Raw genomic sequence first — 15,082 nt, 5'->3', positions numbered from 1 at the left:
TAGATTCTTCTAAAAATCAACACGGATTCCAGACTCATGGCAAGACTATAAAACAGGGCTAAGGCTCTGCTTTTCGACTGCCCCACATACGCATGAATGAAAGGCCTCCAAATGAGCCTTTGACCCTTTGTGTCTCAAGGTGGGTCAGGCTGGTTTGAATTGTAACCATTTCTCCAAGGCATCCGTGGCTTACCTGTCTGGGACAGACTGGATTGAAATAGCTTCAGAAGGATCAAAAATTACACTTTTGATTGAGGAAATCACCATTGATCAAACTTGGTATAACAAAATTCAGCAAAGGCTTTTACATATTTGCTCTTGGGAATCAAAATGCCTACTGTGTTGCCAATTCCTATAATTAATGAATGATATGTTAGGTTTTTTACTGGTTTGCATACAATAATTTTTGTAAGTTGTGTTTCACTCATTTGTTGTGTTTTATACAATCTTTTACACTATATTTTATAAAATGTACTATACCTGTTATTACCCCATCTTTTTGAGTCCCTATTGAATCATTCCTGTTCCTTCATCCCAGCCACCCACCCACTAAACTCTGCTATCCTAATGATTTTCCCCTTTACTCACTTTCTGGCCCCTTTCCCTCTCCCTTTTGGACATTTAGATATATCTTACTAGTTATCCTTCTAGAAACCCTGTTCTTGAGTAAGTTGTCATTGTAACAAAATCAGAAGTTGTTGGAAAGCATTGAGATAGAAGTCTTGTTTTTTGGCACTTGAAGTATGTTGTTAATATTTAAAATAATGAAGGATTATACTTTCATGATGTGCATTCTGTTGCTATAGAAACTATATGTTTTAACTACAAAGTTTATCTGTTTGTTATTGTTTGCCAAAATAACAAAATGAAATTGAAACATCAATATAAAACATTGGATTTGCAGGGAGCCTCTGGTGGCAAGTCTGGAGGAAGTTAAACTGTTAACCTGAAGGCCCTGCCTCTCTGGGATTTCTACCAGCTGCTCCATGAGATAAAGATAGACAGTCTCCTGACATGCATTTAGCCTCTTAAAACCCACTAGAGAATCAGCTATGAATCAGCTCTGACTTGAGAGTAAGGAGTTTGAGTTTCATGCATACATTTTAATAAATCATCACCCAGAGCATGATTAGAATGATAGAAACAGAGTGTCAGAACCTTGACTGCCTCAGTGTTGGCTGTGTTTGTTCCAGGGAGCTGAGCAAAGAGAATATTGACACACTGATCTGTTTCAAATGAAAGTATTCAAGTCTTAGAATTAAGTGTGATTCTAATACTAAAAATAGGATAGGAGGGGAGCTCTGGTGGCCTAGTGGCAAGAAGCTGCACTGCAATCCCAGAGGTGCATGGTTCGAATCCACCAGATGCTCTGCCGGGAAAGGAGGGACAATCTCCTCCTGTACCAGTCAGATCTGATTCGACGGTACACAGACACACAAAATAATAATAAAATAAAATTTAAAAAAATAGGATAGGATGTTTGATCAATAGATGGATCCTGATAGAAACATAATCAATCAGTCAGTCAATCAATCAATCAATTACTCTATCTCAAGGAATCCAGAGTTAATGGATCCATTGAGCCTGAAAGAACCTTCTGTTGTTACTGTGAGATATTCTTCATATTTTGAAGTGAAGCTATAACCTGAAGCCATCTTTAGAAAAACAAACAACAGGTACTTTAGCTTAAAAAGTAACCAAAGGATATCTGACTTATGTATTGTGCCTTTTTTTTAAATCTATATGAGACCGAATTGAATGGAATTTTAAATATCTATATGAGCCTAGACTTAAAATTTTATAGCTGACCCTCTAGCCCATAACTGCCCTCCAGCAAGTTTTCAGAGGCAGCTCATTGCATAGGAGAAGATTGCCCATCCTTGTCCCGCAGAGCAGCTGGTGGATTTGAACCATGTGCCTTTGGGATTGCAGTTCAGCATCTTGCCAGTAGTCCACTAGTGGGAGATACACACACACACACACACACACACGCACGCACGCACACGCACACGCACACACAGAGAGATGAAAGGAAAACAGTAACAGAAAAGCATAGATAAGAAAGTTCAGGAGTAGTAAACTTAATTTAATATTCGGTAAAAATAACTCATAGAAATAAGAAGTTTGAGTTAGGTGAAAGTAGCCACTGTGTCTGGACAATACGTTGTAGCAGTTGTTGAATGGGAGCGTGTTTGGAAAAGGTACCTTCTCACCAAAAAAAAAAAAAGTTAAATTAAAAAGTTATTTGAAGCCATTAAATGGTTAATTCTGAGGGGTGGTTCTTTGGGTTTAAAAAGTTTCGGGGAGAGTTACATAAAAGCACACCAGTTCAAATTTACCAGCTACTCCCCTGGAGAAAGTTGGAGAATCTCCCGTGGAATTTACTGCCTCTGAAAACCCACTGGTGGGTCATCCGTGAGTCACCTCTGACTCGCTGGTCATAACAGTAGCAGTCCTTTGAATTAATGATAGCAGCAGTGTGTGCATGCTCCTGGAAGTCAGTGTACTGTTTATGCCACTTTCTTAGCTACATTTTGGTCTTCTCAGTCTGGGAAGATCAGAAATTGCCCTGTGTCGTGTTTTCCTCCATGCCCCTCACCTGGGGCCCTTGGCCGAGAACTATCAGCAGAGGTGGCATTTCTGTTTGTGGCTGAGGAGGGAGGAGGCAGAGGAGGCAGGTTGCTGGGAGCTAGTGGAACCCAGAAGGTCATGCTGAGCACGGCCGGGCACAAGGAAGTGATTGATTCTACAGAAATGAAGCTTATCTTGTGTGGCCCTAGTTTTAATCCCTGCCAGCCCCCCTAGCCCCCCACGGCAAGGCCCAAGCTCCTGTTACTCCAGAGGTAACTGGAAGCTGTGCCTGGCTGCCGCTCTTCCATCCAGATCTTAGTACAACTGTGGTTCTTTGTTGCCTGGGTTTTGCTTGCAGACACAGATGAATGCGCAAACGCCAGCACTTGCGGGGAGGCGCGCTGCAAGAACCTGATGGGCTCCTACTCCTGCCTTTGTGAGGAGGGCTACAAGTACAACAGCGACAAGAAGGCTTGTGAAGGTACATGCCCCCTCCACCTTGTCCTCGCTTCCCAGGGCCTTCCAGCTCCCGGTGAACAAGACTACTTGCACTTGATAAGTGTGCATTGAATTATTAGAAAGCACTGGGTGGATCTTCTGGGAACTCTTAATTAGAACGTGATTAGAACGAAAGTATGGACATGCAGGGGGGAAAAAAAACTCATGAAAGAAAGTCTCTCTCTATCTGTACCCTCAAAGGGTTCCTGGCCCCAGAAAACCTTATCTGGTAGCCTGGTGGCCTGGTCACAACTTCTACCACTGCCCATGCCCTTACATACGTACCTCTTGATACAACTCAGTGCCCTTCCCCAATGTGCTGCAGGTACAGAAAAAAGATTCAGCAGAAGACCCCACTGTGCACAATATGTATACCCATATTCATTGCCAGCTCAAAGTTGACCCTCTAGCTGGTTTCTGAGGTGGAGCATCTCACAGGAGGAGATTGCTCATCTTTCTCCCAAAGGAGCAAGGTTTCAAACACTGGAGAGGTGCCCCCTTTGCAGTAGCAGTGCAGTTCCCTATGGATTGCACCACCAGAAAAGGCACACCCCACCTCTCAGCCAGTTTCTGTTTCACTCTGCTGTATTAGGAGATAGCTTTGAGGAAATCTTATTTCTCACCCCCGGGCTCCAGCCACCTTCTAGAGGAACTGTGGAGAAAGAGTCCTTCACGTCATTTGACTGAGTTTCTTATGATGCTGTAACAAAAATGCCACACGTAAGGGTGGCTTTTAAGAACCAAAATTTGTTTTCTCAGAGTTCAGGAGGTTTTAATTCAGCATGTATATTAAGTAGCTGACAATTTCTGGGGTTTGTAAATTCATGTCCTTTCATAAGCTTCATAATTTACAGATAAGGTCTGTATTCTCGTGTATGAGCTCTCCTTTCTCTGTCTTACCTGGTCTTTTTATAACTCAGAAGTGTGAAGGTTTCAGAAACAAGCTACAATGCTATGACCTCATTAGCATAACATCAGCACCTTCTTCATGTGGTCACATTCCAAACTCAGACTCATTGATGTGAAGTCAAAACCAACTCTAAGCAGACCCTCCAGTGGATTTTCAGGGGATATAAATTGCACAGGAGTTCATATCCTATCTTTCTTCCACAGAGTGGCTGGTAGATTCGAACTGCCTATCTTTGGGTTTACAGCACAACTTCTTACTCAGTCACCAGAGCTCTCTTGGTTCCAAAGACTGGGATATTATAAAAAATTGATGTTACATGCAAATGAAATATAGCCATATCAGATAATAAAATGGGAGGCTATACTATTATATAACTGCTACGTTAACATAATTCTAAAATTACTAAATTACATCATTATAGAACAGTCAAATTACATCACTACAAAAAAAATTACATCACTACATAATTCCCAAACCACAGGGAGTCATTGCGCAGCCAAACTGACATATGACCTAAACTGTCCTAACTAGTGTTATACCTCATCCAGCCTTGGTATTTGTTAACATCTGTCATTAATATGAAAAACAGTAGAATTTTACTATAGTCATAAGCATGTCAGATAATGAGATAGTTGATAAGTGAGGAGAGGGCTTATATGCTTAGGTGATATAGAGTTGGGAATTGTAAAACATGTTCTGGAGGGCACACAGTTCAATCTTTAATGCTGTTCTTCCTTTCTGGTAGCCATGGACAGACCATGCCATTCCATTCCTGATGGTGTGGCAGCCCTAGTGTGGGAACTGTCCCTCCCACGTGATGGACTGCATCAGGGAAGAGGACTAAGTGCCAAGAGTGAGAGTGTGCACTGGTGCCACCTCGCCTGCTAGAACAGAGCACCTCCCAGTCATTGCCACTGAATCCCTCTCCTCCACCAAAAGGTCCCTGACCATTGGTGAGGCCTTGGTCACCAGCACTCCAAGAGTGGCTGCTTCAATTTGCACCAGTATCTCCTAGTCCAGGGATTTTACAAACATGATTTTTTTAATTTTTTTTATTTTTTTACTAAGCTGTGTATAGTTTAGCATATTTTTTTTTTAAATTCTCCTTAGATTCTTCTAGTCTCTTGCTTCCATCAAGAAATAAGAGCTGAGGATAAAGAGCAGACTATCCATCTAAAAGACTCAGCTAGGCCTGGTTATTGGGAGACATGAATAGAAACTAATGCTGTTATCAGGAAGAATGTGGATGGGAACTCAGACAGTTATCTGTAAGAAGGGGAACAGGATTAGAGGGACTTCTGCTTCCTAAGTTACGTGTCTTCAGACTGTTTTGTTTTTAGAATGAACACATGATACATGTGATCAGGAAAAGAAAAGAGAAGTAAATGATTAGACCATGAATGTGGCTTTTATTTTATTTTTTTTTTTTTTTACTTTACTGCCAGCACACTTATATTCTCCCCGCTCCCCCTTTTGTGGCCTGCAGATGTGGACGAGTGTGAGGAAAAGCTCTGTGAACAGGTCTGTGTCAATTCTCCAGGGAGCTACACCTGCCATTGTGATGGACGAGGGGGCCTCAAACTGTCCCAGGACATGAATACCTGTGAGGTAGTGTTTCTCCTTCAGTCCTTAGAATGAAATCCTCAGCTCCCAATCCCTCAGCTCCCTGGCCCTCCCAATCCAGAATACCTAAGCCAGCAGAGCCAGGGGTGAGGGCAAGGGCAACATGTTTCAAACAGTCAGACTTTGACAGGGATGCAGGGAAATTTTAACTTCTACTTGGACCACAGTCATGGTGTTTTGTTGTGACTCTTTGACAACCGTTGACAGAGTAGGTTTGTCAAGAGAAATGCTTTTGTGGACCCTTAGCTTCTACTGAAAGGCTTTGGTGTTCTTTGGGACCACATGGAGAGATTTAGGGTAAGAAATGTTTCTATTCTCCAGAAAATGTTTGGCTGTATTTATAAAATCTCTATGGCAACTACCTTCTCAGCAACTGACCAGCACAGTTGTGGACCCAAAGTGTGACACAGACACATTCTAGGGCACATTTCCTACTGAATTGGTTACACTTAACCCAGGAAGCAAGCTAGACCATCATTTGGTAACACATGTATGTAATTAGCTCCTGGGAGATTAGTCCCTCTGTTGAAGAACATGACTAGCTAACAACAGCACTATTCATTTTTCTGTATACCTGAGACTCTTGTATCAACTAAAACCTTTGCCTGAGATACTGATTGTAGTGGATATTTTGGGGAAAAAGTTCTTCCAGATGATAAAACCATTCATGCCTGGAGTCACAGAGCTGCAGATAGAGCAGAACAGCTGCCTATGGTTTCTGGAATTGGCCTGAGGAGGCAGTGTTGTCTAGGGTACATTGGGGTTTCACTTGTCCAGGAATTTGTATTTGTTGTCTCAGTACATACCTTATGTAGCGTGAAGAGACTGGCATCCTGGAGTCCTCTTGGCACACGAGTCCTCTAAAGTCCATCTTCTCTACACTGAGCCTCTCACACACTTCTCTTTCTCTTACTGAAATGTCAGGAATGAGCACTGTTTGAGAGGCAGCAAGGCTAGCGAGCTCCTCGGCCTACCACTGATTAACAGTACAGTGTCAGGTAGATCAATGCCAGTCCTACCTCTACTCTGACCTCCTCAGGTACCCTCCATGGAGGTCAGGTCTGACCATCTGTTCTCAGTGTTGGCAGAGAGACAGAAGCTACGTCAGTGATCATGGCTCACTGGAAATCATTGATTAGAAGCTGGTTGCCTGAAACTAAAGCAGAAAGCACTCCAGAAACAGTCTTCAAAGAATCCATACTTTATTTCATTTTTAATAGTTAATAGTATCATTGTTTCTACAAAGGATTCTGTGCCTTTTTCTGTATTCTGAAAATATTTCATAATTTAAAGAAAAAGAACAGAAAAAGAGATGAAATATCAGATCTACCTGAGATATGCAAATTATTTGTAAGTGAAACCAAAGCCTTCTAGAAACATGGGTTGCCTCGTCACTTGAAGACCCTTAATATACTTGTTGTTATGTGCCATTGAGTCACTTGCATCTCATAGTGACCCTATATAGTACAAGAGCCTTAACGCTGCTCTATCCTGTGCCAACCTCACTGTCTCAAACACACTCATTCCCACCACCCCAATCACAGAATCGATCCATCTCATCAAGGGTCTTCCTGTTAATACACTTAGGTCTGGTTATAATAATCCTATGAGATTTGAGTAGCCAACTCTATTACACTGATTTGTAGAGATTAATTTGTGGTGTGTACTTGTGGGACCCTGGAAAGCAGACGGTGATTAAACTTTTGGTAAAAGCAGTGGAAAGAAATACAGAAAGACACAGTCACCTGCAGACACTGTGATTATCTTGAAAAAAAAAAAAAAACCAAAGAAAAAGAAAATGTTCAAGTGCTCCTTCCTCCAGCCTGATTGATGCTTATAACTCTTGGGGTTTTTTTTGTGACAGGATATTTTGCCATGTATGCCTTTTGATGTGGCCAAAAGTGTGAAGTCTTTGTATCTGGGACGGATGTTTAGTGGGACCCCTGTGATCAGGCTACGTTTCAAAAGACTGCAACCCACAAGGTGAGGGGGAGATTTTTTCTACCCCACACAAATGCATGTAAAGATTCTTCTAGGTTTATAATGTCACCAAACCCATTGCTATCAAGTGAATTTCAACCCATGGTGACCCCTGTGACAGAACACAGTGGCCCCTTGAGAATTTCTTGGCTGTTATTTTCCTGGAGGCAAGGTGCCAGGCCTTTCTTCCGTGGTACTGTCTTTAGGTTAGTGGCCAACTATAAACTGTGCAACCCCAGAGACCTCACCGATACTGTATTTGAAAAGCCAGTGTTGTCTGGAGTACAGGCAAACTTGCGGTGGTCCTGGACCACCTCCTCAGTCTCAACATAAATACATCTTACAGTGGCAGAAGTTCAAGTACTAGGTCTCTGTGTAACTTGTCAGAAAAGAGTGCCACTGTCCCATGACCCAGCCTGTCACTTCTAGATTACCATTTCCGGCCATGACATCTGCTTTTGACTGTGCCACAAAGAAAGAATTAGGGGAGTTGGTAGAGTTGGATCTTCACTGGTGTTTGTCTCAAGACGGCTGTGTACCTGTGTGCCTGTGTGTCCGGAGTGTGTGCATCTGCTGCTTTTTTTTTTCTATAAGGCCATATGTTAAATTATCCGGGGAAGGAAGTTGTGAGTCACACGGACCTGTGTGTAATTCTCATTTGTGTCTTGGCATCCTTGGTCAGACTTGTTGCCGAGTTCGACTTTCGGACCTATGACCCTGAAGGTGTCCTTTTCTTTGCCGGAGGCCATCAGAACAGCTCCTGGATCGTCCTCGCTCTGCGGGCTGGCAGGTTGGAGCTGCAGCTCCGCTACAATGGGATCGGCCGCGTCACCAGCAGCGGGCCCGTCATCAACCACGGCACGTGGCTGAAGGTGAGTGGGCTCTGCTGCCGCTTCCTCTGCCGCTGCCTGTCCTGTCAGCCTCAGCGGTTCTTCCTGAGCTGAGGGCCCTGGAATTTACTCAGATGCTCAGATGCTCAGTTCTGACCAAGGCTAGTGACACAGCAGCCGGGAAGAGCCCTTCCCATTGTGATGCTGAGGCTCCTGTGGCCTTGGGTCCTGAAGGGCTTGTCTTCACCAGACTGTCAGGCAGTCTCAGTGTCACTCACTCCCTCAGAAGATAGATTCGCCACCAGAGCTGTGGTTCTCAAATCGAGGCATTTCCCTTCTCAGGAACATTTAATAATATCTGAAGACTTTCTTTTTTTTTTCTTATTTTTTTTTAATTTAAATAGCATTAGTTTATTACAGATATTTAGTATTGACTTCCCATATTTCCCCCCTTTTGTTTTTATCATAATTATGTTATCATCTAGATGAACATTGAAGACTTTCTTAATAGTCACAACTTGAACAGAGAAGTGGTGAGGAGAGTGATGTTACTGGCATCACTTGGATAGAAGACATGGATGTCATTAAATATCCCACAATTCACGGGGCAGGTCCTCACAACAAAATCTGAGTACATCTAAGACTGAAAAACTAAGGACCAGATGTTGGATGATTTTATGCTCCTTATATCCACATGTATCAATCTCCTTGGCCCATAGTCCAAGGAAGCTTCCAGAGCTCCACCATAAGGCTATATAAAAAGCTAGCCCTATAGGTCCCCTACACAGCTAGTGTCAAATATGTCATATAGACACCCTGGTTGCACTCCAGGCCCGACTCCTGAAGCCTGACCAGGGTGTTCATGCTTTCTGTAGTGGAAGATCTAGCTTTTGGAGATCAATCCGAGCACATATTTGAGTATGACACTATCTAGAGACTTTTCTGATTATATGGAGTCAAAACCTTTTGACCAGTCTTAGGTGGGCATATAGGATATTTCCTGATTAAACCTGTACCAATAGTTTAAAAAAATGTATTTTATTTTATTTTGGTGATCTGCTTTGCCATTAACTCTTTGATAAACAAGCTGGCCTATATTTTATCAGTGGTCTGTAATACGACGGGCTCTCCTCATCAATGCAGGGTCATTCACTGAAAGTGGGCTTCAAGAATGTGGGATGGGAATGGGGAAAGCACTTCCACCCACTTAGAAATGAAGATAAAATGGAAAACTTCACCCTGGCCTGTGCATATAAAACATTGTAGACGTTTGCTAATATTTCCATCCTGTCAAGTAATGTCTAGTTCCTTGCCTAACCTCTTAAAGGAACAAGGCTCTCCAGAGTTGCAGGAGGGGTGTTTCCAGCATAGCTACAAATGAAAAAATAGATCCAGCATAAGAAGTTTCCGAGATTGGCGAGCCTGGCCATCTGCAGATAGGAACACGCACTTGTCCTCCGTGGGGGTGCTGCAGGGGCGGGCAGCCTCGCGATGAGATAGCTGTGTGGAAAATATGACCTCGTCCATCTGATACAGTCTGCCGGGCTGCTGACTCACAGCTGCCACCGCACCCTGAAGAGAGGAACCGTTCGGAGCGGGCGGCAGATCCAGGGGGACGTCCTTCAGGAGGTGGGCCAGACCAACTGTGGTATTTCTCTCCACCCTGTCATTTCTGACTGGTCCCCAAAACTGCCCACATATATACGTGCTCTGTCTTGACTCATTGGACTTTTATATATACACAGTAACTAAATTCAGACCCAGTACCTAACTATTTTTCTCACGTAAACCCAAAAGGATGTTGGTATACTTCTCAGAGGTGTGTGCAGAAGAGCAACACACATGGCAGGCAAGAAAAAGTAGGGCAAAGCTCTGTATATGGCAGGCTCGCCTGAAAACATGAGGACTGTCTTCCCTTCCAGACTGGTGGTGTTGGTTGTTCGTTGTCATGGACTCAGCTCCCAATGACCACATGCACAACAGAACAAAACATTGCCCAGTCCTTTAAGACTTCATGGTTGGTGTGCTCAAGCGATTGTTTGGGCCACTGTGTATTTTCAGTGGATTCCAACCTGAGGAGTCATATTCCAGCACTATATTGGACAGTATTTTATTGCAATCCACAAATTTTTCCTTGGCTGATTTTCAGGTCTTTCTCCCTAGTCTGTCTTGGTCTGGATGCTCCACTGAAACCTGTCCACCACAGTTACTCTGCTGGATAAGAAACTGACAGATGAGAGGCAGAGAAGTAGGGTAGGAAGCTTTGTTGATGCCTAAGATCAGAACAAATAATGAACTACTCTTAGCAGATTTATTCTACAGGGGCCCTCAGAGAGAGCCATTTTGCCACTCTGAACTGGTTCTTTCATTTAACAAAGTTAAAAATAAGTTCAAGGCTAGCAACTCTATGACACATAGTGTTATATTCTTCAGTGACAAATTGTTTCTGCTGAGCAGTAAACCTAAACCTCTTTACCGTCTCTAGACTAGTTAACCTCCAGGGTCCCTGGCAACACTAAGAGTTGGGACTCTGTAGAAATAAGTTTATTCCGTCATTGGTGAGAATGCAAAAGAGGAGGAAAAGTTATCCTTGTGGGAGGAAATCAGAGTAGACTCATGATGGAAAAAGTATTTGAAGTAGAGACAGGGGATAGTCTTTCAGGATGGGATGTGATATTGGTCCATACAAGAATCCACTAAAAGTAAATTATTTATAAAAATGATAGATAAAGACTTAAAATATGAAGCATGGGGAGATAGAGTGAAAAAAACAGGCTAACCCAGTTATGAAGGCCTTTAAAACCATGTTAGAGAGTTGCTGCATATAAGGAATCCTAAAAGCAGCGAGGGAGCTGTGCTGTAGTTTAGTTTGAAGGGTATTTTTAAAAAGACAGGGGTTTGCCAGCCTTCAGATGGATTACAGCCAGACTTCTTTGAGTCATCAACACAGCCATTTTAAAAAAGAAAGAAACCCCCAAAACTATGGTATGGTGATTCCAGATACTAGTACCCTCAAAGAGCCTGGCAGAAAGAATTGAAAATGATCTGAGAAGGAAGATAACATAACTTCAGACCTTAAATGACTTTTACACATAACTAACTCAAATGCTCTGTTCAGCACACTATCAAAGAAAATTAAGCAACCAGAGAGAAGAACAAAGGAGAATCAGCAGAGATAATAGATAATAGAAGCAAAGCCCCAGAAACTTCATTTATTGGCATTATTGGACACGTGGTAAAACAACAACTGTATTTAATTGTGTTCAAGAAGAAAAAGCCTATGCTTAAAAATTTTTATAGGAAACTAGGAATTATTAAAAGCTAAAAAGGCAGATTTTAGAAAGAGGCAGCCAGCCAGCAATTCCCCAAACTGAAAATAAGAAACTAGAATTAAACATAGTAAGCAGACACAATAGCAGAAATGGGAATCCATACGCTGGAGAATAGGTCATAATAAATGTACATAAAATGAAGTATTTTGGAGTGACTTAAGGAAAACCACAGAAAATCAAGTAAGACACAATGATACAGTAAAAAGGGCTAATAGATGGTGAATTAGAGAGCTCTGGTGGCCTAGTAGCAAGAAGCTGTTCTGCAATCCCAAAGGCACCAGGTTCAAGGCCACCAGCTCCTTGGGAGAAGGATGGAAAATATCTTCCCATGTGGTTATCTGCCTCTGAAAACCCTCTGGAGGGTCAGCTGTTGGTCAGTTCCAACTCTACGGTACACAGCAACAACAACAAGGTGGTGAATTAGAGTCCCAGATTGAGGAGAGAATGAGACAAGACTAATAAAGCCATACGGATTTTGTATACAAACCAACAAAAACTAAAATTTTTTTAGAAACCTAAAATTCATAGAGCCAAAAGAAAAGTTATCATTTGTTTGTTTTAAGCTTTTGTGTTGTTGATTGCTGTCGAGTCAAGCACAACATATAGCAACCCTATGAGCAAAAGGCCTGAAGCCTTTCTGTAACCATCATCTTTTATCAAAGTTCATAGAGTTTCCAGAGGTAAACTTTTCCTCATATATATTCTGTATAAATAACTTTCAAACGTGAAGATAAAATTAAAACCTTTTCAGAAAAACAAAACTGAGCGAGCCCATCATCAGTAAAGGAAATCATTCATTAAAGGAAATGTGCCCATCATATGTAAAGGAAATGTAAAAAGGGACATATTCTTTGGGTTGGTTTTTTAAAATTTTTTTATTGTGGTTTTAATGAAAGATTGGATTTTCACTCGTTCATCATTTCACTTTTTCCTCCCTTCCCACTCCCCTAGTCTACTTTGCAATGCCTGTTCCAGATTGTGGTCATACAGATAATGCATACGTTCCTTTCAGACAATCCTTTTGCTCATCTGTTCCAATGCATTGTTCATTATCTATCCACTCTTTTCCTGTTATTCCCCCAGCTCCTCATGCCAGTCCTATTTTATAAAAGCGGTGTTATGTAATATTTGTGCTTTTGTGACTGAGATATTTCACTCAGCATAGTCCCTTCCAGGCTCACCCATATTGCATAGTGTTTTATGAGCTCATTGTTTTTCAGTGCTGTGTAATATTCCCTTGCATGAATGTGCTATAGTTTTTCTGGCCTTTTTTTGATGATGGGTGCTTGGGCTACTTCCACTCTTTGCTGAATAATGTGAATAATGCAGCAGTAACATGAGTGTGCATACTTCTATTTGAGTTATGGCTCTGATTTCTTTAGGGTCTATTTCCAGTAGTGGAATTGGGTGAGATAATTCTATTTCCAACTTTGTAAGAAAGCACCAGACCACCTTCAATAATGGTTGGTGCCATTTTACATTCCCACTGCAGCCTCGCCAGTTTTTGTTTGCTGCCCTGTGAACGTTACTATTGTTGCTAGGGTGAGATGATATCTCATAGTTGTTTTGATTTGCATCTCTCTGATAGCTAAGGATTTTGAATATTTCTTTATGTGTTTGCCATCGGAATTTCTTTTTTAGTGAAGTGTCTGTTCTTACCTTGTGCCCATTTTGTGATTAGATTTTTTTCTTGTTGAGGTGCTAGAGTATTCTATATATTGTAGATTTGAGTCCTTTATCAGATATGTCATTGCCAAATATTTTTCCCTCCTGTCTCTGGGTTTCCTTTTTACATGAAAGGACCATTTTCAAATGATGAAAATTTCATGATATGAAGGTAGAAAACAATATATGTGGATATATATAATGGATATCAATATATTTAGGTAAAAATTCTCTAGGGTCAAAATTTAAAAATGTAAACATATTGGGTTTAATATATTTAACAATTGCATGTAAGTCAAGAATGAAAATAAAAGTATTTATTAACATTGTTGTTGTTATGTGCCATCGAGTCGTTTGTGACTCATAGTGACCCTATGTACAACAGCCCTGAATTCTGCTCTGTCTTGTGCCAATCGCACTGTCTCTGACACTCCCATCCAGATAACCCCAGTCACCGAATCAATCCACCTCATAGAGGGCCTTCCCCTCCTGCGCTGTCCCTCCACAGTCCACAGCATGATGTCCTTCTCCAAGGCCCGGTCTCTCCTCACAACATGTCCAAAGTATGTTAGACGGAGCCTTAGAATCCTTGCCTCTAAAGAGCCACCCAGTTTAACCCTTTCCAGGATGAATCTGTTTGTTTTTCTGGCAGTCCATGGTACTCTCAATACTCTTCTCCAGCACCATAGCTCAAAGGTATCAATTCTTCTTCTGTCCTCCTTGGTCATTGTGCAACTCTTTGATGCATAACAAGTGATTGCAGAGACCAAGGCCTGTATCAGACGCACCTTAGTCTCCAGAGAGACACCATTGCTCTTCAGTACTTTGGAGAGGTCCCTAATACCAAACTTTCCCATGGCAATGCACCTTTTAATTTCCTGGCTACTGGGGCCAAGAGTGTTGACTGTGGAACCAAGCAAACTAAAGCTGTGAACAATCTCAATCTTTTCACCATCCATCCTGATGCTTCCAATTGGCCCAGTGGTGAGAATCTTTGTCTTCTTGACATTGAACCTCAATCCATATTATAGGCTGCAGTCCTTGACCCTCTGCAGCAGGTGCTTCAGGTCCTCCTCAGTTTCAGCAAGCAGGGTTGTGTCATCTGCATAACGCAGATTGTTGCTAGATCTTCCACTAATGTTGAGCCCACATTTCTCCTCATAGAGTCCAGCCTCCCGGATGATCTGTTCTGCATACAGGTTGAAAAGGTATGGAGATAGGATGCATCCCTGGCGTATGCCCTTCCCAATTTTGAACCATGCCATGTTCCCGTGCTCTGTTCTGATGACTGCCTCCTGGCCCAAGTATAGGTTTCTCATTAGCACGATCAGGTGTTCTGGGATTCCCATTCGTCTCAGAGTCAGCCACAGTTTGTTATGATCTACACAGTCAAATGCCTTTGCATAGTTAATGAAACATTAGACATTTCTCTGTTATTCCCTGCTTTCAGCTAAGATCCATCTAACATCAGCTACAATTTCCCTAGTACCACGACCCCTTCTTAACCCAGCCTGGACTTCTGGCAGTTCTCTGCTGATGTGCTGTTCCAGTAGTTTTTGGATAATCTTCAGTAGAATCTTGGATCTTGGCTGAAAGCAGAGAATACCAGAAGAATGTCTATCTGTGTTTCATTGATTATGCAAAGGCATTTGACTGTGTGGATCATAACAAAC

At 42.1% G+C, this 15,082-nt stretch overlaps 1 protein-coding gene across 1 annotated transcript in view; it reads left to right on the top strand.

Moving 5' to 3' along the window:
• The window catches only part of GAS6 (growth arrest-specific 6), a 98,330-nt gene that overhangs the window by 63,206 nt on the left and 20,042 nt on the right, over window positions 1-15,082 (top strand). The window contains exons 10-13 of the mRNA XM_006883962.1: window positions 2,930-3,052; window positions 5,466-5,587; window positions 7,467-7,585; window positions 8,265-8,454. Of these exons, the coding sequence (XP_006884024.1) occupies window positions 2,930-3,052; window positions 5,466-5,587; window positions 7,467-7,585; window positions 8,265-8,454 (554 nt within the window). The remainder of the gene's footprint in view (window positions 1-2,929; window positions 3,053-5,465; window positions 5,588-7,466; window positions 7,586-8,264; window positions 8,455-15,082) is intronic.

Source organism: Elephantulus edwardii, unplaced genomic scaffold, assembly GCF_000299155.1.
Source record: "Elephantulus edwardii isolate Elephantulus edwardi_28Jun2011 unplaced genomic scaffold, EleEdw1.0 scaffold00030, whole genome shotgun sequence".
Classification (NCBI taxonomy): domain Eukaryota; kingdom Metazoa; phylum Chordata; class Mammalia; order Macroscelidea; family Macroscelididae; genus Elephantulus; species Elephantulus edwardii.
The sequence above is the reverse complement of the archived record's forward strand: the minus strand, read 5'-3'. Positions and strand labels throughout refer to the sequence as shown.